General features: G+C 43.5%; 1 protein-coding gene across 1 annotated transcript; it reads right to left on the bottom strand.

Moving 5' to 3' along the window:
- Positions 1-10,772: 10,772 nt before the first annotated feature.
- On the bottom strand, positions 10,773-23,076 carry OSGIN1 (oxidative stress induced growth inhibitor 1). Its single transcript, XM_074839411.1, has 6 exons — positions 21,745-23,076; positions 17,417-17,519; positions 14,751-14,887; positions 14,244-14,435; positions 13,814-13,905; positions 10,773-13,138 (listed from the first exon to the last, which is right to left on the bottom strand). The coding sequence occupies exons 2-6, from the start codon at positions 17,499-17,501 to the stop codon at positions 12,145-12,147; spliced, it is 1,500 nt and encodes a 499-aa protein (XP_074695512.1). The 5' UTR covers positions 17,502-17,519; positions 21,745-23,076; the 3' UTR covers positions 10,773-12,144.
- Between the last annotated feature and the right edge of the window lie 972 nt (positions 23,077-24,048).

Genomic DNA, 24,048 nt, shown 5'->3' with positions numbered 1-24,048 from the left:
TCTATGTGCTACTTAGTGATTTCTGACAGCAAGCGTGGCAATTAAACTCCAGGTAACTCCGACTTCATAACTTCTGGAACATCATGGAAAAAAGATCCAAAGCAAACCACAAATTTAAGCGTTAAAAGACCTGTTGTAATGTCTTTCCAATCATGCCTTTGTTCCCAGTTTCTGAGTACACCTGATGGTCCATATATTTCAGTAGGAGACAATACAGTATGACACACTTTCCCCCACGAAAATGGCAGAAATAGAGCTATTAAATGAAACCATGTTATAACTACAAAGGACTCCTAGGTCACATGGATTGTCTGAGCTCATTGCAGCAAGCTCTGTTGCAAAAGGAGAGGTTCTTTCTTGGGTTCCTTAGGACCGACTCTCAAATGGTAGAAGCCCGTTTCTCATGGTGGACACCCAGGAAGCAAGAGTATTGGTGGGATGTCTGGTACTGGGATGCAGGGCTCCCAGCTGACAGATCCACCAGCAGTTTTCTTCAGGCATCACTTCAGATTTGTGAAGAGTTGGCTATATTAAATAGCATAATAAAACTTGCGTCCATGACTGTAGAAATAGAGAAATCTTAAATTGCAATTAAATAAACTATTTTAATCTCTGGTTTTCTTCCTGGCAGAGAAAAACAATGCTTGTGGGTTGCATCCATGGTTGTTTTGGATCATTGTTTGGGTTCCCTTTGATTCTGGACAATTTTAGAGGGATTCCCCCAATGCACCTCACCTGCCATCTCCAGAATAAATCTGGTGCCTTGCAGTAATGTTTCTGAGGGTTTCTCTCCCAGGTGCACACTCAGTCACAGCAGATTTACTGCTTCACCTTTGCCTCCAGGATTATGGCAAGTGACTCCAGAAACCCATTATAGACTTGAAAACCATTCCATCTCCAGCAGACAGATTTTCAGTGCAACGTTCCTGTCTCACTGTATGTTCTTTATGGCTGTGAAGCAATTCTAGCTATTAGTCTCAAACTTGTAAAAAAAAAAATCCAGAGTTGTTTATTTTATAGCTTTACCCTTAATGTCCCACTGCAAACATAAATTACATAAAGGCTGTGATCGCAGCACAGAGATGTGACACTCTGAACAACTGCTCTTGAGAGGGGTGAGCTCATTTTGGTCCTGAAGAGGCAGCAGGCTGGGCGACACCAGGGCTGTTGGCTTTGGGAGAGGTGGAGTGAGGCCAGGAGAGGGCACAAAGCCTGATGAAAAGCACCCAGGCACCTGTGGGGCCCCTTAACGGGGCCAGCCAGGCTAGGGCTAATCTCGTTGCTAGGAAATTCAGGGATTGAGGAGATAAATTATTGGTAGGTGCCAGAGGCATTTGGTTGGAATTACAATTTGCCGCACATTGCAGTCCTGAACTGGCTGGGGAAAAAGACCCTTCAGGCAGCCATCTGGGATTTTGGAAAACGGTCATATGGGTGATGCTGGTTTACTAACCCTTCCCCAGCCCGAGCTTGTGGTTCTTACTCTGTTGTGCTGGCAAGCTCCACGCTGGCAATCACAACATCCTTGACATCAAAGCTGCCTCCTACCATGCCCTGCCACAGACACCAATGCTCACCCTGCCTGGCAGGCTGCAGAAAAGTGCTGGATGCTCCATTTTTAAGGAAAAATACAAAAGCTTTGGCTAACAGAAATGGTACCATATGTTTCTGAGTCCACCTCCCAAGAGGAGGTTTTCTCCATGACTTTTGGGGATGGAGTTAGGACAACATAATGCCATCATGTATTCGTCCTTCTCCTGAATGACTGGCTCCCCATGCTCAATCTCTCGTGATGGTTATAATCAACCCTCACAATACAATACACTTGGGTAACAGCCTGGCCCAGTGTCAACTGCAAAATGCCAAGAAGTATGGGCACTGCCCTCTGCCTCTGACAGCTGGATTAGATACTGTCAGAAGGCCATATTTGGGGCCATTCCTTCAACAAATAAACAATGATTTCTTTTAATATTTACTGATATACAAGCACCAGCTTGCACTGGGAAATGTTGACATTTGCAGTCACATTAGGAGTTAAGCTGGCCAGGGAGCAGGGCTCGGCAGTCCCACCCTGGGCGAGCAGGCTGTGATAAATACAATACTGTGCTTCTTAGGAAGAATCAGCATGACATTGTATTGCCTGTGCCTTGCGTCAAAGGGATTCTTGACGTAACTAAGGTTTACAATAGCTGAAAATGGAGAGAAGAGCTAGAAAGAAAAAGGCACCTGTGGCTCCCATGAAGAACAGTTTGAACACAGCATCTTTACCTGACAGTGAAGTACAGCAAACTAGCTGACCTTCCCAGACTAAAAATACAGCAGGGACCAGCTCCATCCAAGGGTCACATGGCGTTGGTGAAGGGCAGTTAGACATCCCTAGGAAATGTCCACTTTTAATAAAAAGAAACAGCATTTCCCAGCTCCCTGTAATAATCTCACTCCTCCTCCTCCAGAAATGTGCTGCGTTTCTCATCTAAAGGAGAGCGAGAAATATGCAGCCCATGCTCCGCTAGTTCTGCCTCGGCACCAGCAGAGCTGTACATGGAAGCAGGACCAGGCACATCAGCACCCTGCACACAGCCACAGCTGCCACCTTCAGATCCTCCAGCCCAAATCCAAGGAGGTTTCCTCAAATAGTTCATTTTCTTCTTGACCTCTTTTGGCCTTTTACATCTCTGCTGCCCTGTTAAAGGCTTTCCTTCAGCTCCCTGTTCTGGACAATCCTGTTTGCTGAACTGGGCACTGTCCATCACTAGGATATGTCAAACCCTTCTCATAGACAGGGTGGCTACCTACCTGCAGCCACTGTAAGGATTTTGAAGTCAAACTTGGCTGGCAGTCAGATTTCCTAGGAATGTAATTTCCATTTGTTATTGTAAGAGCTGTCAGAAAAGAAAAAAACCACCCCCACATTCATGTGGCAGTTTGAAGGCGGGATCAAATGGACCATCCTGCTTGCTGAGCTTTTTCCATGTAATATAATCTTCAAAGTAGTAAATAATTCATGAAATATCATCCTGACAAATCTGAGTATTAGGGAATCAGAGGAATATGGAAATTATATTTCTGTATCGAAAATGTGTAGTATTAGTTCTTTCACCAAGCAGGGGCCGTTGGGACCTTTTAGCCTCAGAAAGAATGAGAGTTTAGGGCTCAGTCATTCATATCCTTAACAGAATAAGCACATTTATCCCATGCATTTCTGCTTCCCTTATCAGTGCAGTATTCAAAGACTGTTGGGACTGCTCACATCAGGAAAGGGGGAAAGACATTCATCCGTAACGATATTCAACCAGAGTAAGACTTTATTGTTTCAGCTGCAAGATTGCTTTCAAAGCCCTGTAATTTTCTTCACCTAACACTGGGAAAAAAAAAAGCCTTTTGCTGGAAATTGATGTAACAGAGCACGAGAAAGGTCAGAGGGAACAGGCAGCCTGGGAATGGGCAATTCCACCTCCCTTTGATTTGCTTTCCTTTGTTTCAGGGTGAGAATATTTCACTTGGCCAGCTCTTGTCTAGCTCCCCCATTACGTCATATCCAGATTACTCAGTGGATGAGGCATGTAGTGTTACATCAGACAGATAGTATTTGTTTATATAACTTTATCTTTTTCTCAGACACTTGCTTCTCCCTCTTCCTGAAAAATATTTATATAAATATTTATCTTTTCAGGAACATGAACTTATTTATATCAACATCAGGATGACAGTCATCTTAACTATAAAATGGTACAAGTGATTGCTGCAGACCTCCACAGCACTGCCTGGGAACTTTTATTGCTTCTTACAAACACCAGTTCACCAAAAACAGAATTATGCAGGGGAAGAAACCAGTTCTGGTGAAACACAAATCTGGAAATGTCTCTCAGCCTTGAGATGAAAGCGCTAGCCAAAAAGGGAACCAGAAATCCACCCTAAAACCCCAGAGAGTACCACGTTCACCGCAATGTCAAAGCACTGTGTCTGAGGCTCTGCTATAAATCCCTGATCAAACACTGTTTTCTGTCTCTGTTTCTAATGAAAAATTTCCAAAGGTCTTACTCCCACCTCTACATAAAAAAGAGGGAGGATTTTAAAGCTTTCATTTTCAGGGAAGAAAACCTATTACACATTTGATCAGGTCAATATATCTCAGAGGTTGAGTGCTGCCTGCTTTAACACACTGCCTTAAGCCATCTTAGTTACACTCCAGCCAGCAAAAATACCACGAGTTACTCACGCTCCTGAGAAATCTCTTTTCTTAAACTTCGTGAAAGTGCAATACGGGTCATGAGATATGTTTTTTCAAATAGGTTATTTCAGGCAGTGTCAATCACATGTAATTCATTCATACGAAACGCTGCCCTTCCCTCTCACTGCTCATGTGTCTTATTGCTCATTAATCGCTTTAATTTCCTGGGCAGCTGCCAGAGATGCCATGACAAGAGCAGCATTTACAGGGAAGCTGCTCCAGCAACCCCTGTGAAAGGGAATTTGACAAACATGTAGTGGAAAGGGCTCAGGGAAAACTTTGATTGCAACATCTGAGCTTGGAATTGGTGCTCCCACCAAAATGCCCAGGATGGGCTCTCACATTTCTGGCCATGCTGACACTGTCCTACCCAACCAGCTGCAGGAAAGCTGCTGGGGAGTGGGTACCCCGTATCTCCAGTTTCCCTTTCCTTGCATTTTCCACATGCAGGGTCAGACCCTGCTGAATCTCTCCCACCCACATGGTCCCCAGACCCGCGCAGACACCCACATGTGCCCTGGGCAGGGCTGCCACCCAATCACCCTCTTGGGAGTGAGCCCACAGCATATCCCACCCACAAAGCTGTTCAGCTGTGAAATCCCTTTAGCCCTGAGCCACAACATGTCAGCATCTGCTGCCACTGATTCTTTTCCCAAGCTGCGGTTCGATAAAACAGTAAATCCAGCACTGGCATCCCAGCAACCAGATTTTAAAAAAAGAAAAAAAAAAAAAAGAATAAACAGAAAACTCAGCTGCACAGCACAAGGGATTCACATGGCATAAACTTTCCACTAGTTCAAATTTGCTTAGAAACAACACTGCTAAGTTAACTTTGTGTCCATCTGTTTTGCAGCCTCTGTTGCAGCTTGGGAAGACAAACCTCTCATGTCTCTGCATGTCATAATGCCCATCACACGTTCCCCTTTCCTTCTGGCTGGACAAGGCCGTACAGTCTATCTGTCCCCTTTGGTCCCTGAGCTGGATGCCCTGCAAGGGATGGGCTGCATCTGGCCCAGCCCAGGGTGCTCCTGGCACTGCAGCCCCTGGGACATCTGCATACAGCACCCCACTGCTTTGTCATTCGCTTGTTTTTGCTAGATCTTAATGTTTAAACTGAAAATTCCATCTATTACCCCAGAAAAAACATGAAGGAATTTTCTTCTGACGTACAAATTCCCTGGCTTTTTCAGCTGAAAGATCTATTGGTCAGTTTATTAGCTTTGAAAGCCATCTATGCCTCTGAGACCTCTGCTGACTCGGAGTTACGGTAATACTGGATAACTTGGGTATTAATGCCAAGTTGCAAATGAGGTTTGCTCCACTGGGCCAGCTCTCAAAAGAAATGAATGTTTTAGGCCTGAAACTGTGTCTGTGGTCTCATAAAAAAGCACAGCTCTCCTGGTTTTCTATTTCTTTGCTATTAAAGGACTGATTTCATCCTGCCCTTTGCTTGTCCTCTGGTTAAAGTTTGCCTCCCCTGCAAAAGGTTCAGTGGCCTATAAAAGTGCAACTCAAATTTGGAGACTATAATATATAATCTAATACCTCAAAATCTGCACTTCAGCAGCAGCAGTAACTTAACATGCTCACAACCCCTGTTGAACTGCCTCTTCATTCCCAGCTTGCAGTTAGCTACTATTTCACCAAGCAAACCCCCTCGGACATGGCTCGGTCTAACACCACGGCCAAACCAGCTCTGTTTACTCCCCGAGATAGCTGGGCTGTAATCAAACACCCCAGCTTGGCCAGCCGCCATGGGGACTGCAGCACTTAGCAGCTGTGTTCCAGTTCATAAAGGTGGATCCTGTGGTTATTTCAGCAGCTCCTTCGCTTCTAGCGACCCTGAGATGTGGAAATTCACCTGTGGGGTAAATAAATAAATAGTGCTTGCACCTTCCCAACAGGGTTTCCCAGCTGACGGTGATGCCACGGATGCTGCGGAGCAGGGCCATGGTGCACGTGTGCTGCCTGGCTCGGGATTCCCCTCCTTTCCCTCATTTCCAGCTTGCTGCAGCATAGCCATAAAATCAGGCAGAACGATCAACAGCACTTCCAAGAAATCAATGCAACCAGCAAAAATTGGGTTGGAAAACAAAATCCATTCTGTTTCCTTCGCAGAAAGTTCACTGGAGCTGCCTGATCTGCCCCTCCTCAGACAGCCTTCTGTAAATCGATGTATTAGTAGGTTCTGCTTCTCTGAGCCTAGTTTTGTAATATGGTTGCCCATACGGAGCAGAGGGCATATTCATATGGCCAAAGGCAGAAACACTGTGAGACATTTTTCTTCCCACGCAGGAGCAGAATCTCTGTCTCTGAGCTGCACAGCAGAGGATCCAGGTTTTGTCCTGGTCCTCAGAGCTTGGTCCCCAGGGATGGCAAAGGAAACTCTTCCTGGACAGTGGATCCGTGCAGCTTTCCAGGCTCTGGCAGAAGGCAGGATCCAGCCAACAGAAGCAACATTTGTGCTCCCTTTTCTTACTTAGCCACTTTCTAGCCAGGAGCTTGCTTTGATGCTCACAGCTTGGTTCAGAGCCCTGGAAGTCAGATGCTTTTCCCTGGAGCCTCCAGGCTTGATTCCAGCTTGAAACCCCTTCTGCTAGACTACCCCCCACACCATCCACCCCTCAAGTGCCCCCCAATTACAAGCAGCTTAGCACAACCTCAGGAGCTATCAGTTAGCAGTGATGCGCTGTCTGCTGGCCTGCCCACAAATATCTATATTTCACAAATAAAAGAGGTTAATTTAAGCCACCCCAGTCTGCAATAGTCTGACAGCTCCCTAAGGGTCCTCATGAAGCTAAGATTTACGCAAACATCACACTTGCAATACATCGTAATGCTCTATAGACCTTTTAAAGAGAGTGGTCTGGCCAAGATGTGTCTGCCTTTTGTCCTGTGCTCGAAGACAGAAGTGTGGTCAAAAAAAGTGAATGCTGAACAACCAAAGGGGTTCCTGAGACTATTTTACTGAAATAATTTCAATCCAGATGATAGGTAAAAGATGGCTCTTTTTAAAAAGATGGTACCCTTCCCTTCATTTAAGAAGCAAATGCTCACAACAAACATGCTCTGACATCTCATAAGTCCTTCATCAAAGCAAAAAGTAGAAGCCCTAAGTTTGTACGTTAATTGCATAATAAGAGGTACCTGAGTTCAGACTTGTACAGTCAGTTCTGCCACACCCACAAGTGTGTTTATTTAAAACACATCAGCCTTGACTACAAGGACTCACTAGCACAATAAAAGAAAAAAACCCGTAATTCTCTTTTTATGTCTTGTTGGTAAACTTCAAACCCTTGTTTCTGTTCTGGGTGCATAATTTTCCACTGTTCCTGACAAGTGCCAGTGGGTCTCAGGGGCTTGTTCTGTGAAGACACAAACTGGTGACTGATCAGTTCAGAGAGGAAACCAAAGGAGGCTGAAGAGCCCTGAAGGGCAGAAAATGGGTGCCTGATGTGGAGCCCTTGTTGCCATGTGACGAACATCACTTCTTAGTGGCAGCCAGAGGTCTGAATAAAAAACAAACCTGCTCTGTCCACATTGAGCAGAGCAGGGAATTGCTTGAGGCTTCCCAGACTGGCCTGCTCTGGTCTCTGTGGCTGCAGAAGGTTCCCACTAGGCAGCATGGAGAGGGCACCAAAGGACTTGCAGGGGACAGAAGAATGAAGCAGAGGGGCCTCATTTTAAACAGCCAGCTAACTCACCAACCGGGCCCCACATGCAGCAATGGTAATGGTGGTGAAAGCATTTAGCATCTCACCTCACGAAGCTGGGCCACTACCACAGGTGGAGCGTGATGTGCAGAAGGCCCAGGAGGAGACTATTTTTTTTTCCTGGTCCTGTCACATGCTGTAGGTCAAGGTTATAATGCACAGTTGAATCCCACACATACCAAAGCTGGTATCTGTTGACTTTCACAGCTGATTGTTTTGGAACAATAATTCATATTTGCCTTCCTGGATACAGAGAACTGAATGACAACTTGGATTAGCATTGCGCAGCCTTGCCCTGAGGACTTGTTCTTGATGAGTAAACCACCACCTCTGCTACTAAGATCCTCTGCTTTGACACCCCTCCAGGGCAGAATGTAGAATATTTTCTAAGCATCAGTTGTGAAAAATCACTTCCCTTTCCGGTCCTACACCGGGCAGGCAATCAGCTCATTCCTCTTGGGCAAGAAAGCCAACTATTTAAAACACGGTCACCCAAGCTCGCCTGATGCAGGCACAGGCTGCTGCCCTAGTTAGGAGTTCCCCGGTGCAGGGCAAATTAAATCATTGTAACGCAATATGTGATTCGGGAATGATCAGCATGAGCACTGTGACCCAGTGATGGGAAGAGCAGCATTTCACTTGACAGCAATCCTATGCCCTTATTCCCAGCATACTCCAATGCCCCCTTTTTTTTTTAAGGTGACCTTTGGCTTTTGTTCTCCACTTCATTTGCTTTTGATGCATGAATTTGAGACTTAGCTGAAAATGGTATTTTTAGAAAGATGAACATTGATGACTGATTTTTTTTCTAGCAAAGGTCAGCTGCAGGAGAGGAACAACACAATCCTTCACTGCTTGGGACCTAAGCTCCTAAGAGGAACATAAGTCATGGTGAAAGGAACATCAGCTCATCTCTCCTGGGGAGTACCAAAAACATGTGAGATGGCATAGGACCACATTATCCATACTCAGGAATTCCCATATTGCCAGGTTAACAGATTCAGGGGAACAACTACTACCTCATTTACAGCAATGCTGCCAAAGAGCCCCTCTGGCCAGTAAGCAATTGCACAGACCAGGAAACCCATCCACACCACACTTTTCAGCCCACAAAATCCTGAGGGGTCTCCATTCTCAGTTTTCAGAGAAAATCAGAATTGGTGTTTTAACACATTTATCCAGACTCTTCTCAGAGCTCTGCAGTGAAAAAAAACCAAACAACCAAGAGGCAGTAGATAAGCTGCAATAGGGACACTTCAACTAGTAAAGAAAATACCCCACAATTCTCAATAACAAAGGTGGTCAAATGTTGAATGGGACAATCAAATGTTGAAAGTGCAGTCTCCACCCTGGGAGATACCCAAAGCTTCCCCCAGTAAGGCACTGAGTAACTAGATCTAACGTCAAAGCTTGCCCTGTTTCAGTGGAGTTGGACCAGAGACCTTCAAATGTAATAGAATCATAGACTGGTTTGGGCTGGAAGGTACCTTAAAGATCATCTAGTTCCAACCCCCCTGCCATGGGCAGGGACACCTTCCACTACCCCAGGTTGCTCAAAGCCCCATCCAACCTGGCCTTGAACACTGCCAGGGAGTGGCAGCCACAGCTTCTCTGGGCAACCTGTGCCAGTGTCTCACTGCCCTCACAGGAAAGAATTTCTTCCTTACATCTAATCTAAATCTTTTTCAGTTTAAAGCTGTTACCCATCATCCTATCATTACACTCGCTGATATATAAGTCCCTCCCCAACTTTCCTGTAACCCCCTTTAAGTACTGGAAGGCCACTATAAGGTCTCTCTGGAGCCTTCTCTTCTCCAGCTGAACAACCCCAACTCTCTCAGCCTGTCCTCACAGGGGAGGTGCTCCAGCCCCCTGATCATCTTTGTGGCCTCCTCTGGACCCACTCGAGCAGATCCATGTCCTTCTGATGTTGGTGTCCCCAGAGCTGGACACAGCACTGCAGGGGGGGTCTCACCAGAGCAGAGTAGAGGGGGAGAATCCCCTCCCTCGACCTGCTGGCCACACTTCTCTTGGTGCAGACCAGGATATCATTGGCTTTCTGGGCTGCAAGCTCACGTTGCTGGCTCGTAGTTTTCCATCCACTAGTACCCCCAAGTCCTTCTCCTTGGGGCTGCTCTCTATCCACTCTTTGCCCACCTTGTATTTGTCCTTGGGATTGCCCTGACCCATGTGCAGGACCTTGCCCTTGGCCTTGTTGAACTCCATGAGGTTTGCATGGTCCCACCTCTCCAGCCTGTCCAGGTCCCTCTGGATGGCACATCCCTTCCCTCCAGCGTGTCGACCGCACCACACAGCCTGGTGTCATCAGCAAATCGGCTGAGGGTGCCTCGATCCCACTGTCCATGTCATCAATGTGGACAGTTAAACAGCACTGGTCCCCACACCAACCCCTGAGGAACATCTTTGTGTGATCTAAACTGTCTTGACTTACTGGACTAGGCCTTGACTTGGAATTTTTCTAGACAGAAGACAGTAAGTAACAGGAAAGAGATCTAAGGTCCCCTAGGCAAGAACTTGCTTGGCAAATAGCTTGGTTTGGTATTTTGTTTTAGCCTCACAAGAGACAAACACTGCCAAAGCACTCTACAAGAGTTTTCCATCCTAATGGAGAGAGGAATATACACAGAAAGCAAATCCATAGTGTTGTGCTCCTGGGGAGAGGAAAGATGCAGGCTTTAACAGGCACAAACCACACCCTGGTGCTTGCGGTAAAGCTGATAAACAGTTCATTAGATCCTCTCTGGGTCAGATATTCAAAGTCAAAAACAGAGTTAAAACACAGTCAAAAACAAAGTTAAAAACACAGATGAAGTTTGAAATCACTTTATTGAAAAATTTCATACAAGAAGAGTCAGTGGCAAAAATATTCAGGTGCGATACAGCAACACCATAGACAAGTTCCTTACACATCTCAAGCTTAGGCTGATTCCTTTACAGCCACTCTCTCCACATACTCAGCTTTCCAGAGACAAGTGCAGCATCCTGTCATGTCAGTGAGTTTCAGTGCAGCACAGGAAGCAGAGTCTGTCTTGACATCAAATAAGATTAGCTATGACTCTGATTTTTCCTGTGAGAGGTATGAAAGACCCTGTAGGTCTGTTGAGAATGCCATTTGCAACAGAAGGCATCATTCCCACCCACCCCAGCTCATTCAAAACACTGACTGAAAGTCTGTAACAAAATATTGTGCCAATAAAAATCTTTTAGAAAACTAGTATAAAAAAATTGCTATATATAGCATAAAACTATCAAAAGTGACTGTGCCAGTTTCCCCTTTACACAAATAGTAATTTTTGTTTTTTTAAAAAAATCACATTGCATTAGAAATTCACACAACATATTCCATCTTTCTGAAATACTCTGTGCAGCAGAAGCCCCATGGGCAGTTACAAGACAGACCATTAGCTCCCCTTTAGTTCTGCTGTCTCTACAGCAGCTGCCAAGAATTTGGCTCTCTCAGTTTTAGGATTCAGAAAGTAGAAAGCTGCAAGATGGCAAACTAAGTGCTTGTAAATCAGTACCATTCCTTCTCAGACAGGAGAAAATCCATCACAGAAATCTCTTGATTAAAAAGATATTAAATATTACTCGTTGCTGGTGTTAGTGAGACAGTACAGCTTTGACTCTTTCTATGTCAGTTTTTATTTGCAGTGTGTCACTTCATGTGCCAGAGAGGTACCTGCAGCATCTTTCAGTGATTTCTGGTCTAATAAGAACACACATCCGAGCCACAGGAGCAAATAAATTGTCAGCTTACTTTGTTTCATAAAAAACCACTGACAGACACCAGGTTGTCAGCCTGCTGTCTGGAAATAATTAACATTGATTGTTCCCAATTCAGTTTTCAGCAACCTGGGAGGTGTTAGAAAGAAGAGCAATCACTATCTTGCCCCCTACCTTTCCAGGCACAAGATTCAAAGCCCCTGCAGCCTTCATGCACAGCTATGCAGGTAAGGAGCTGAATCCCCAGGGATTGAAGGTACTGCCATGTGTGAAACCCACTCTGTATTTGGTCCCTTAATCTTCTCAAATAACTCAGCAAGAAGTTAGTTACTCTTTGCATAGCCTTGGAGAATACCAGGAGTGGGCTTTACATTTGAGGGCGTACGAATCCGATGACTTGCTTCTCTTAAGAAACAGCAGTAACCCATTCAGACAGTTATCACAGGGATTTTTTTGTTAGGGGGGATTTTTGTTGGCTTTCTTTAACAGAGAGCTGGCAACAGCCAGAGCCCCTCCCTGTACAAAGCGTACAAAGTTATCTCCAGCTAGAGGTCCTAGAGCATAAAGCCCTTTCTCCTGAGTGCATTCATAGGTGAATGGGTCAACATCTATGGGGTTCCTCTTTGAATTGACTGGTTGGTCACTGTCCATTGCCAAGTCAATGCCATTATTTGGCAGAAAGGAGAGGTTGGGGTTTGAGCCAGTTAGAACAAGAGCCATGGAAATTTTATAAACTTTCTGGTAGCCGTTCTTGTCTTGAAAGATACATTTCTTGTCCTTGCCAAAGGATAGCACATGATGTTCAGGAAAGCTAACGTAACACTCATAGGGTCCAGCACAATCAGCTGACTGTTCTTTCATCATCTGATGGACTTTGTGGTATTCAGGGTACATCATTTTGGGGAGCTGGTTAAAAATAAGACCTGGATCACTGACTCTTCTGCGAAAAACATGGATTACAGGAATATTGCAATGGTGAGCAAAGAGAATTGCATCAGCAGCTGTCAGACCAGCACCTACAATCAAGACTGGATCTGACGTGATGCCAATGCTGTTGTCCTTCACTGCTTCCTCTAGGGCAGACAGCTGGTGATGGACATAGGAAAGGTTCTCTCCCTTGACCCCAAGCCAAGTAGGACTATCGTATGTTCCTGTAGCTAAGACCACATTCTCTGCATAGATGGAAAAGGACTCTTTATCACCTTTCACAGTTTTGAAAAATCCGTCCACCTGAAAGACCTCTGTATTTTTCTCATTGATGTTCCAGAGTGAGTCACTATTCTCCTGCAGATCCTTCTGTCCATGATTGGAAATGCTCTCTGCACTCACTTTCCTCACAGAGGTCACAACAGTACCACATCTGAAATTCTTCTGCAGTCCTTTCTTCATCACATAGTGTTGGTAATATTGAGCAATGTCTTTTGCTGTGGCTCTATTGTTTCTGAGGCCTCTGTAATATAGTACAACCAAAGGTCAGGCTGCAGTTAAGTAACAGATGGGAATTTTTCCCCTCTTCCACTGAATGTATCCTAGAGCCATCTATCCTAGCACTACCAGAGAAGACTTATCTAGTTTCCCTGACTTCAGCAAAGTTATTCCTGGTATACAGAGCTAACACTCAGGTCCACAAGCTGTTGAACAGAAGCAGCTTTCTCTAGCATTGATCCCATCCCTAAGAACACAGGTGCTCATTTATGCCTTCCTCTCACATCCTGGTTCCATTCCATTTTTAACTCCTAGACTTTTTAAGGCTGTTACACATCTTAAGAGCAGAAGCACCTCAGAGACTGCACAATAGCTGAGCTGATTATACTTGTCATTCGGGACAGCAGCAGTAGACGCATAAGTCAGATGACCATGCCTTTTCCAAGCTTTATTCAGAACTCATGGCCACTGTGATCCATCTCCCCAGTGGGTGTTGATAAGGACACATTCCAAGAAGCACTGCAACTTTATCTGCATCACTGAATGCAGAATTAACTTTTACTGGGGGGTGAGAGGGTCTCCTTTCTCTTGCTAGAATCATCCATAACAGATGGGTAGCTACATTCAAGAAGTTCACTCCACTCCAGGTTCACAAATAACCTCCAGATGTTTGCAAATAATCACACCACAGATATCTTACCTTCTCTTTTGCTTTAGCCAGTCTTTGAACGGGAGACCTGGGAGTCCCATCCATTCCCCTCTGCTCAGGGTAACCATAGAGCCCTCGATAGACTAGGACAAAAAACACAGTAAAAATTACTTTAAATGTTATTTAATGCAAAAAGTGAAATGCAAGTTTGTCATGTTTCAATATGGCACAGATCATGAAATCAGTGATTCCTCTGGCCTGCTATCATGGAGAAAACCATCCATGTTCTCCAGAAAGAACAGTGGACTGGAAATATAAATGCTTCTCATGCTTTTTTTCCCCTTTAAACTTTTTTCTTGTCTATATACATAAAATCAAATGTGGCTGACTGGCACATTAGAGGAGCTTTTGCCTCTCCAGTCAACACATTTGGCTATCTTACAACAGGCAGACCCAAATAGTTAGGCTTCAATTCACATACATGCCAGGCACCTCCAGGAGCGTTCCTGCCAAGGACCAGGTGGGGGATGGCTCTGTAAGTCTCATGCCACCATGTGAGGACGGATTCTGCTGTTCCACCAAAGTCCGTGTCTGGACGCTGAAGAGTGTCAAACAGAAGAGCCACAGGGCTGTGGGATCGTCCTTCCAAGCCTTCAGACAGATACTCCAAATCCTAAAAAGAGACACAGATCAGATGCTCAAAATGCCAGGCAGCAGACTGCTTATTACTCCAGTATTTCCAAGCAGTGGATCTGGTGTTCTGTGAAGCTCATTTACTGGCACAAAGATCCTGTTATTGCCTGAGGACTACCTCAAGCATCTTAGCAGCAATGCTGGCATTTCATACAAGGCAGATCTGGACAACTAAAAGTACTCTGCTTAAGGCTAATTCTGTCTGTATACTTTAAAAATTCAAATGAGGTTATTACTTGTAAGATACCCCTAGGATACTTTACTGTGATGTTATACTGTTTCTCTTTACACAAACCTGGTCCAAAATGGAGACATCTGGTGCCTCTTCCAGTTTCCTCTGGAGAATGGGATGAGGATGGAGAGAGTCTCTTTTGAAGTAAGGGGTATAGCCTGACAGCAAATACGAGAGACAGATTCCTGAAGGTCCATTCCCTAAAAAGACAAAATGGAGAAGAATTTATATTCCTGCAGATAGAGCAGCCCTTTGAGGAGTGTTTCTAATATCCAGACCAATTCAAAGGATCAACACTACTGTGGATACAGGGGACTTTATTCCAGGTTGACCACTGACCTATTGGGTGGAGTTGGGGGAGTCATTTTACCCCAATATGTCCCCTTTTCCTCCTCAGTTGCATCTAATTGCATTGAAAGGTCTTCAGAACTTTCTGAAAAGACACTGGGTCAAACAAGCCAGAGGTTAACCTCACCTGAAGCTTGAAGTCTCTAGCATGCTGATGAATTGAGTTACTGCTCATTAACCTCTTTGAAGGTTTAGAAACTGGCCACATACTGACTGGGGACCTCAGCTCTCCTGGACGGACTTTTCACACCAGCGCAGAGTAGTTCATTGTGCACAGGGTACAGAGTAAGTCCAGAAAAGAGGGTGACTATTGAAGGGAAGGGGAAACAGCCCTGCTCAGTAAGAAATCCTGTCTAAGAAGGGATATTTGGCAATAGCAGTTTTGACTAACTGGTCTCAAGGACACTTTCAAATGGGAACCAGCCCTACCACGGTACTGTGGGCAGTGTATTAAGGAAAAAAGTCTCTCTGCCATGCTGAGACAATCCCCCAGAATACAGCACTTCAAAGGGATTGCTAGATGACTGAACTCCTCCTGCTGACCACCCAACAGCCAGTGGAAAAACTTGATATATGTGACTCCAGAGTCCAGTGAGAGTAGCCCATGGAAAGTTTTCACATGGCTGTTCTCCAGCATGTTTAATATTTTACAGTGCCTGCATAACTAGGTGTCAGCCTCTCTGGCAGCTCACTGCTTACTAGTATGTGACTAACCACCATTACATAATGCAGTGACGATGTAGGAGAGGATAGCTGAAGTGACACAGCAGCCTCTGTGTTGACACAATGCCTGTGCTGCATGTGTGAGCAACTGGAGCAAAGGCTGCTTCTTGGGGATGCGAGATAGAGGGAGGCTCAGGCTGTAAAAGCTAATAGTGAGCTGAGCTATGTGAAGGGCAGTACGTGCCACAGCTGGGGCCAAAGTCTGCTGTGCTGAGCAAGGATCAGCAGCTGCAGGTCACTGTTTGGAATATTCCACTTGCAAAAAAGTTATCCAAAACCAACAGCAGCAGAAATTAAAAGCAAACTAAACCACAGCTATAGTAAAATATAACACTTTTCAGGTTTCTTCTTTGCTTTAGGAAGTACAAGGAGGTACCTAAGACAAACTTAATCACCTGAGCGCATGACACTTAGCAACACACACAGAGGATTTACTCTAACCACATCCAAGTTTGATATGGATGGCCACAAGTACAGTTGTCTCTGGGGCTCAAACTATTCTAGAAAGCAACTGCTTTCATGAGGCTACCAGCACAGCAGAGAGAGCCCACAACCTTCCTGGAGCAGGGCCTGGGGAAGTAGCTAGGACCTCTGTGCAGGGTCCAGCTGCAGTGAAACAGCTGAGTTACTTCAGTCCAACAGGCTCCTCGTAGTGCACATCTTCGCACTGGTGCTTCTGAGGCTTTAGTGGCATCTCCACACTGGATCCCTGTATAGGTGCACTATGGATGTACCAAAATATCCTCCCTCTCACCTAAAGACTTGTACAACTGGGCAGTACAAAGCCACTCTCAGACTAGAACCTGCTGGTAGTAGTGTCCTTGTCAAACTCACTGTTAGCAAGGATTAAGCATGATTTCTGGGTGCACTAACTTTGGACTTGCTCTCTTGGGTGCTATTAGATGACAGATAGGGAAGGAACCCAGCTCTACGAGGCATTTAAACACATGCTCAGATGAACAGAGCCCAGCACCTGCGCTCAAGCACTACTCATGATCCATCAGAGGAGAGGGCACTGACATCATACTTGTGCTTTGCTCCAAGAATCACCCCACATTACAAAGCTCCCCTCTTGCAAGGGAGACAAGATAGTTACTACACAACTTGTTTTCTAAACAAGTAAAAACCCACAGCTTTCTACCATTCTATTAAATCTGTACAACATCAGTGTAGCTGACTTGCATTTTAAAAGAAATCTGTGAAAAATTTCAAGAAACTTTAACAGCATCTAGAACACTTTCTAAACACACACAATGGGGAAGAAGATCACACAAACCCACCTCCAATTCAAGCACTACAGGTAATCACTTCACAGCAAGCTGAATAACTATCTGTAGTGAAAAGGTTTCAAATCCTAAAAATTCAACAGTGAAAAACCAGGCTCAGCCAAACTGATATTCAAAAGGCTACCAATTTTCCTAGTAAAAAAAAGAGGTCTGTGTTTTATTTTGTCAAATACCTAGTTACCTACTTTCCACAACTCTTAGTGGTCTTTCTCTTAGTACTAGAGAAACACTGGCTGTCAGGGAAGGGATGCAGAAACAGTGGTCAGGCATTTCTGGTTTGATTAAGAACATGCGAAACAAAAGCTGCAGACAGTAAGTCCAAAACAACAACAGCACAAGAGAACACAGTTATGCTGGCAGGAGAAAGCTTACCTATGATCACAACAGGCAGTGGCTTAAACCCACTTTTATTTTGGGGTCTAGTCAACAATGCATACATCTTCCCGTCCGGAAGCATTTAGGTCCTGGAGTCTTCCTGTTAAAACAAGTAAGTTTTGAATTATTTGGTTTTTTGACAAAAAAACCCAGTGACTTTCTATAGCCCACAAACCTGGGTGGATTTCAAGTATTATCCTTGCACTGTAGACCATCACATTACACTTCCACACTCAGGACAGGCCTATTTATCTTTTTTGCTTCCTGCCCCCAAAACTGAAGGATGATTCCCTGATTATACACCATAGAAAGGAGATAACCCTTATCTTCTCTTCCACACATGAATTCCTGTCCCTCCAGAACAGCTGGCAGCTTTAATAACCCTCTGACTACAGTAAGTATTGCAGCTTGTTAATGAAAACTTCACTTCTGCCCATACTGTGCAGAAAATTATCATAATTAACATGAACACTTCATACTTTTTAAAGCAGCTTGCACATTTAGTGATAAGTAGAGAAAACCTCACTCAAGATTTCTGCCCAAAGGCTGGAAATCTCCTGGTTGCATTTTCAAATATGTACCATTCCATCACTACAAGGTTTTTTGATAAATCCTAGTTTAGTTCCTGAACCTTCTTTCTTAATTTTCCAGAAAATAGAGTTCTAGGTCTGAACAAGTAAATAACAACAAATCTTTAAACAACATATACATCATAATTATCTGGGAGACTAAGGTCTCATTAGAGTAGAATCTACATAATTAATCATTATGCAGATATTCAATGAACAGCAAATCAGAGTTTTTTGCCATTCCTGCAGGAATCCTACCATGTCAAACAATGACTACTTTAGTTTTCCAGGGAATTCAACTATATTGTCACTAGTCTAGAGAAGTTATTTCTACCACAATAAACACAAGATTTTTGAAATTCAGCATAAGCTTTTAAATTATTCTACAGAGAAAACAGTCTTCTATAAAACCATTATTATCATTTTGGAAAGCTAAGTGAAAATCCACTGAATGGCATGACTTTGTTCAGTAGGGCATGTTCTCCATACCCTTTTCATGTGCAGAAAAATCTTTGGCAAGTGCACTGCACACTTCCATAAGGTCTGGCACGTCGCTGCCTTTGACACAGGTATTGCAGCAAATGTTATCCTACAAGTGTAATGCTCCACTTTAAGCCTGACATTTACATCACCAGCAACTACAGTAACACAGTAAGACCCTGGTGATTGAATGAGCAGCCAGAAAATCACAGGCAAGTTTAGGATTTGTAGAATCCCAGGCTTCAGGAGGAGTCTTGTAAGTGCATTTGCCTGCAAGGATGTGACAATTCTCATACACACCAATATACAGCCATCACTGGGCTAGGCAGAGCTATTCCAAGAGGACTGGGTTCATCCAAGTAAAGAGGCACATAATAAAGCTTACAAGCTGAATTCAAAACCTGCAGCTTCAACCACATTTTTGGATCACAGTTTAGTAACACTTACTGGTTGCCTATTACCACTTAACTAAGCATTAGTTTAAGACTCCCATGCATTTTGCCTGACAGGGCAAGAACCACTTAAAAGACATAACAGTCATGCTTTCTAATTTAAGTAATTTCAAGCATCTAGCTTTGAAGAGAGTTGGATTTCAAGCAAACTTAGGTTCCCCGTTTAACTGAGACTCAAAGGTAGATGCATACACTACAGAAGACGAACGTTTCAGTGTATCATGTCCATACCAAGGCATGCGTCAACCCCTTAAGGCGTATTGAACCCAACCCTGGCAGCTGCAGGAGCACAGCCTAACTGCCCAAGTATTTCCCCAGCCTTTGGGTAGGTTCTACCACATGAACCGAAACCTGCACCACCTTCAAGCAGATTGTTGTGTAAATCTACCCTCAAATAATCCCCTACCCCAAAGCTCCAGAGTTGCAATTGGTAGAATTCCACAGTAGCACCTGGGATGGCCAGAGACACCAAAGGAACAGGACATTGGTGTGACCAGTAAGGCATTCCCCTCAAACCAGCTAAACCACACTACCTATCTGAAGGTTAGCAGAGGTTTCTTCTCCATGGTAACAAAGAAATCCCTCTCCATGGCTGTACTACACAAGACGACAGTTTCCTAACACAGAGTGCACATCTTATTTCTGTGAGACTATTGGGAGTCTGGAAGAGGGAAGGAAGATCTCTGGAAGTGATGTTCCAGGCTTCTGCTCCATAGCACTCTGCAGCAGCAAGCACGGAAAGACCGTATAAACTCTGTAGACAGTGGTAACCCAGCTACATTCGTGGGATTTTTGCTGGAAGCAAGGACTGCTGAACCAACCCAGTATGGCACACGGCAACAGTTCCAGGAGAGCAGCAAAGCCAGCATATAAATAACAAGCCTGCAAGTCCATTTGTAAGACTTGGGTGCAAAGTCATGCCATTGTATGCCAGCATTTTTCTGGGGGAGCCTGAAGGGGACAAAAAAGGCACAAGACAGTAGAAGTCAGCCTGGCAGTCCTGTTTGCTTTAGAGGAAGGTTGCCTTGGCTCCTGGCCGTTGCACTATGCCACCCTACCCCACCCTGATAGAGAGCAAAGCCAGCAGCCATGGGCTCAGTGATAACGCTCTCATTTCACCATCTTCCTCCTCCATTCTGTACCTTCTGACACATGAAAAAGGAGCATTTGCTGGAATTAAACAAAACCATAATGGCTAGAGGAGCACAACTGTTAGTCTGATGAAATTACCAGATCCATGAACACATGACCATTTTTAGCCATGGCTTTATTCAGGATCTGGGTTCACAAAACCCCATAATGACCATTTTAGTGCTATGCGCTTTGTTTCCTGAAGTTTTGACATGGGACAATTCTATCAACACAAGATTAACCATCAGAGATGCTTCTGTTTATCTAACATGTCTCTACAAATGGGAGAAGTCCCTTTCACATCCTATAGCTACCATCTCTAATTCATAGCTAGTAATTCTTTTTAGCTAGAAAGTGAACCAGATGCTGAACCTGGTTTTAGCCTACAGGATGGGCACGTTTGACTTCTGGGGGTAAAACCAAGCTCAGGGCATCTCAGACATTTCAGTTTCAGGCCAAATGTTTACTTTTCCTGCCCTCAGAAATAAAGTTCAGTTATTGGGGTTTTTTTTGGCAGTCTTAGAATCAAGGGACCATATATATTTTGATAACCTGTACAGCTAATACAGTGTAGCAGATGAAAGCCTGTTCTTGCAGAGGCTATTGGAAAGCATACAGGACATTGAAGCTCATTTCCAATCTGTACAGAACTAGTTAGCAGCAAGAGAAAGCCTGAGCTAGCAAGAAACCCAAGACTGCTCTTCTCGCCTTCCTTTTATGTAGAGTAGGCTGCTGAGCATTCACACTTGGTCAGCTTAGTGACACTGGTGCCTGTCGTGGCTCCTGCTTTAGGCTTCCTATTTTAAATGGGTGTCTCTTTCCTCCTCTTCATTTGGGAGCATGCTGCAAGCTCCACAATTTATCTCCTCACTGCTTCCAAAGCATTTCAGTGTCTATGTGATGTTACATAACTGTTCTGGCTTAGAAAAGCACCCAGCTCACTCTGGGCCAAACTCTGCATACCTTCCCAACACAGCCTTAAGCCTAGAGGGACTATAATTCATATAAAGTCAGTGTGGCCCCTAATAGTTCCAGGCTGCACAACTGAAACAGGTTTTAAGTGAGTAAAAGGAAAAGCAAAGATACATTTAGCAAGACAATACACTAAATGATCTTTAACAGAAATAAAAAGCCAAGTTACATCAGCCATATGCAATTAACTCTCCCTATAACATCAATGAGACTTTTGCTCAAGTGAGGACTACCAAGTGTGGCCTGTACAGCACATGGGGAGAGTCAGTATATAAATAATAGTCAGTGCAGTCAGTATATAAATAATGGAAGAGACTGAAAGAGTTACCATGACACTCAAGTTTAAACAAGGACAATTCTAACAAATGCAACAGTTCTTCAGCTTCATTTCTTCATCAACCCATTCATTTCACCAGCAGTTTTTAAAATTTAATTCATTAGTGCTTAGTCCCCTCCCCCCTGAAGTCTCAATAGCTTTTACATTTTATACTTTCCTACAAGTTTCAGAAGTTTGTTCCCCATGTCGCTGCCCCCCCCTGCCCCCCCCCCCACCACTCTTACATGCCAGGCCAGTTACCCCACAAACACAATTAAAGTATATGGAAAAATGTTAACTTTATGGTACATACCAATAATATCTTTCTAAAAACAGCCCTGTGATATTCAGAAAGCAATGTTACAGTATGCCAGAGCTCTCTACATTTACTTACAGCCTTCTTACCTTTAGCAGCAGGTCAGATGAGAAGTGGGGTCTTTATGAAAATGCCTGTAGTCAGGAAAGCCAAGCAAACCACGAGCCTTGAATCCTGTCTCTGCTTTAAGACAGCGGTTTAAATATAGTAGGCTAGCAGCACTAAGAGAGGAGAGGAGGAGCTGAAATGAATGGAGGCGGAGCAAGGAAAATACTTATAAGCATGAGTCAGCAAGACTCTTTCCCTTTCCAGCTTGTGAATGAAAGAGGTAGTGATCTTCCTTCGTAAGGTTCAGCTGACTACATGACTACAGCAAAAGCAGGCTTATAGAAGCCATGTATGGCAGAAGTCCTGCATTGAACAAATATCTTAATTTTTAACCCTCAGAGCAAATTAAAACCTGAGACTTTATAAAATGCAATGCTTCCTGTGGCAGATCTGTGTTTTTCCTCTGTATTTAAAAGAAAAACTGCTAGTTATAATTACAAGTGGGAATAAAAGTGATAGGATAGCACTGTAAGCTTGCTTTAAAAGTGATCTTTTTGGCCACAAAAGGACAAGAAAATGTGATTACTTTCCTCCTACTTTGGACAGTTCGTGGGTTTAGTTTCACCTTAATATTATATCACAGATATAGTGGGTCTGAAAAAAAGACTTCAGTTTATATTTTTTTCTTCAGTGAGGTGAAGTCTGATAAACCTGTGCATAGTAGCAGTAAAATGAGTCAGACTACTTCCTGTAAAACTTACAACATGCCAGGATTGTCATCCAAGGTATCTTACTCAATTCAGTGGAATAATCAATGAAGCTTGCTAAATTTAAAGTGTCCTTAACAAATGAAATAAATTTGTGCCAAAGTGTTTAGTTCAAGTAGTAAGTACAGCATATTTGTATCTCCGAGGCCATCTACTTTGAAGCTAGAATCTCCAGGGAATCAGGAGGACTGCTGATACCCTGTCAAGATGCATACTTTCAACCATGTGATACAAAAGATAAAAAGAGTTCATGAGAAGGAATTCTATACTCTCATGACCCACAAAGTAGGAGACTTCATAATCTATTTTAATTCCACCAGAATAGGTTGTTTTAATAAATATGAAGCCATTGTTTCACTTAAAATTTCACTAACAGTGATCATTCTGAAATACTTGTCAGACCAAGGAGTGGTTTTTTTTAAGGTCTCTTTCAAGTTGTCTGGGCTTTTATTCATGGTAGCGTATGCACAGAGCTCTTAAATAACTCATACTGATTTTTTGACAGGAGCAAAGCCTTTTATATGTATTATACTTATTGACAGGTAACAAATATATCTTTATCAGTCAAGAAAAAATTAAGCTTCCAGAGAAACTAAGGCATTTGTTTAGTTAGGTGATTCAAGACTGTCCTGTTACTAGGTTTTTGAAAAATTATCTTCAATATATTGCAGTGTTGCACGTCAAACATTTCAGAACAAAGATGTTCAAGTCCATACTTGCTCATAGCATAGATACAAGAAAGCATATGATGGTTTGGGAGGCTTTATAAGCAATAAAGTCAGGAATACTTCCCATGTGGGCAAACATGCAGAAATAAAGTTGTCCACTATGACAAGAAGAGATCCTCTCCATTTCCCACTAGCATCTCTATTACCTCTGCAAAGAAAGATAGGATGTCATTGCAAAACCATAAGCTCTGTCATATTCTTGCACACAGTACAACTCTTTACATGAAAATGTTAACGTATGACAATAACCCACTGTTCTTTATTTGCTTGTACAATAAGCCCATTGAATACAGCAATTTGGGGGCTTTATTTTTACAGATATCCCAACAAAAACATGACATGGAATATATATCAATGTTACTGTTTCTCCTTGTGTACCTTATCTAGAAACAAATAATTCAGCCCAACAAGGTCTGCACAAACTTTCCAGAATAGGAAGTAATTGTGCAATCTGCACTTGACCTGGCAGCCATCCTTTGACCTACAAATTTATGCAATTCACTGGTGTTTTCTTCCTGATTTATTGCAAGCAGTAACATTCAGATTAGTTAAGTGCCCAAGTAAAAAGCTTATATAGAGATTTCCAGCATGACTTTGCACTATCTCTATTCATAGCTGTCAGAGTATGCAGTTGACTAACAATACTAACTTCTTTGCACAAACTGACAAAAACATTTTATTGGTGCACAGATTTAAGGGTCTTTAGAGGGCTTCAGATTTTTTTTACAGAAAAAACTCTTCTAAACTACTAGTCTGTAGGCTCATTGATTGAGGTGTATTTCACTGTACTCCAGCTGAGATCTGAGGAATCGCTCATCTGTCACACAGGATACAAATAGATTTGTGAGAC

The sequence above is a fragment of the Strix aluco genome, chromosome 14 (assembly GCF_031877795.1).
Source record: "Strix aluco isolate bStrAlu1 chromosome 14, bStrAlu1.hap1, whole genome shotgun sequence".
NCBI classification, from domain to species: Eukaryota; Metazoa; Chordata; class Aves; order Strigiformes; family Strigidae; genus Strix; species Strix aluco.
The sequence above is the reverse complement of the archived record's forward strand: the minus strand, read 5'-3'. Positions and strand labels throughout refer to the sequence as shown.

Excerpts from the sequence above, each read along its gene's own strand:
- OSGIN1 (XM_074839411.1), bottom strand. The coding sequence starts at position 17,501 with ATGCTTCCGGACGGGAAGATGTATGCATTGTTGACTAGACCCCAAAAT. Across the intron at positions 14,436-14,750 it reads ATGTCTCCATTTTGGACCAG|GATTTGGAGTATCTGTCTGA; the intron begins GTTTGTGTAAAG and ends GTCTCTTTTTAG. Across the intron at positions 13,906-14,243 it reads CTCCTGGAGGTGCCTGGCAT|TCTATCGAGGGCTCTATGGT; the intron begins GTATGTGAATTG and ends TTTTTGTCCTAG.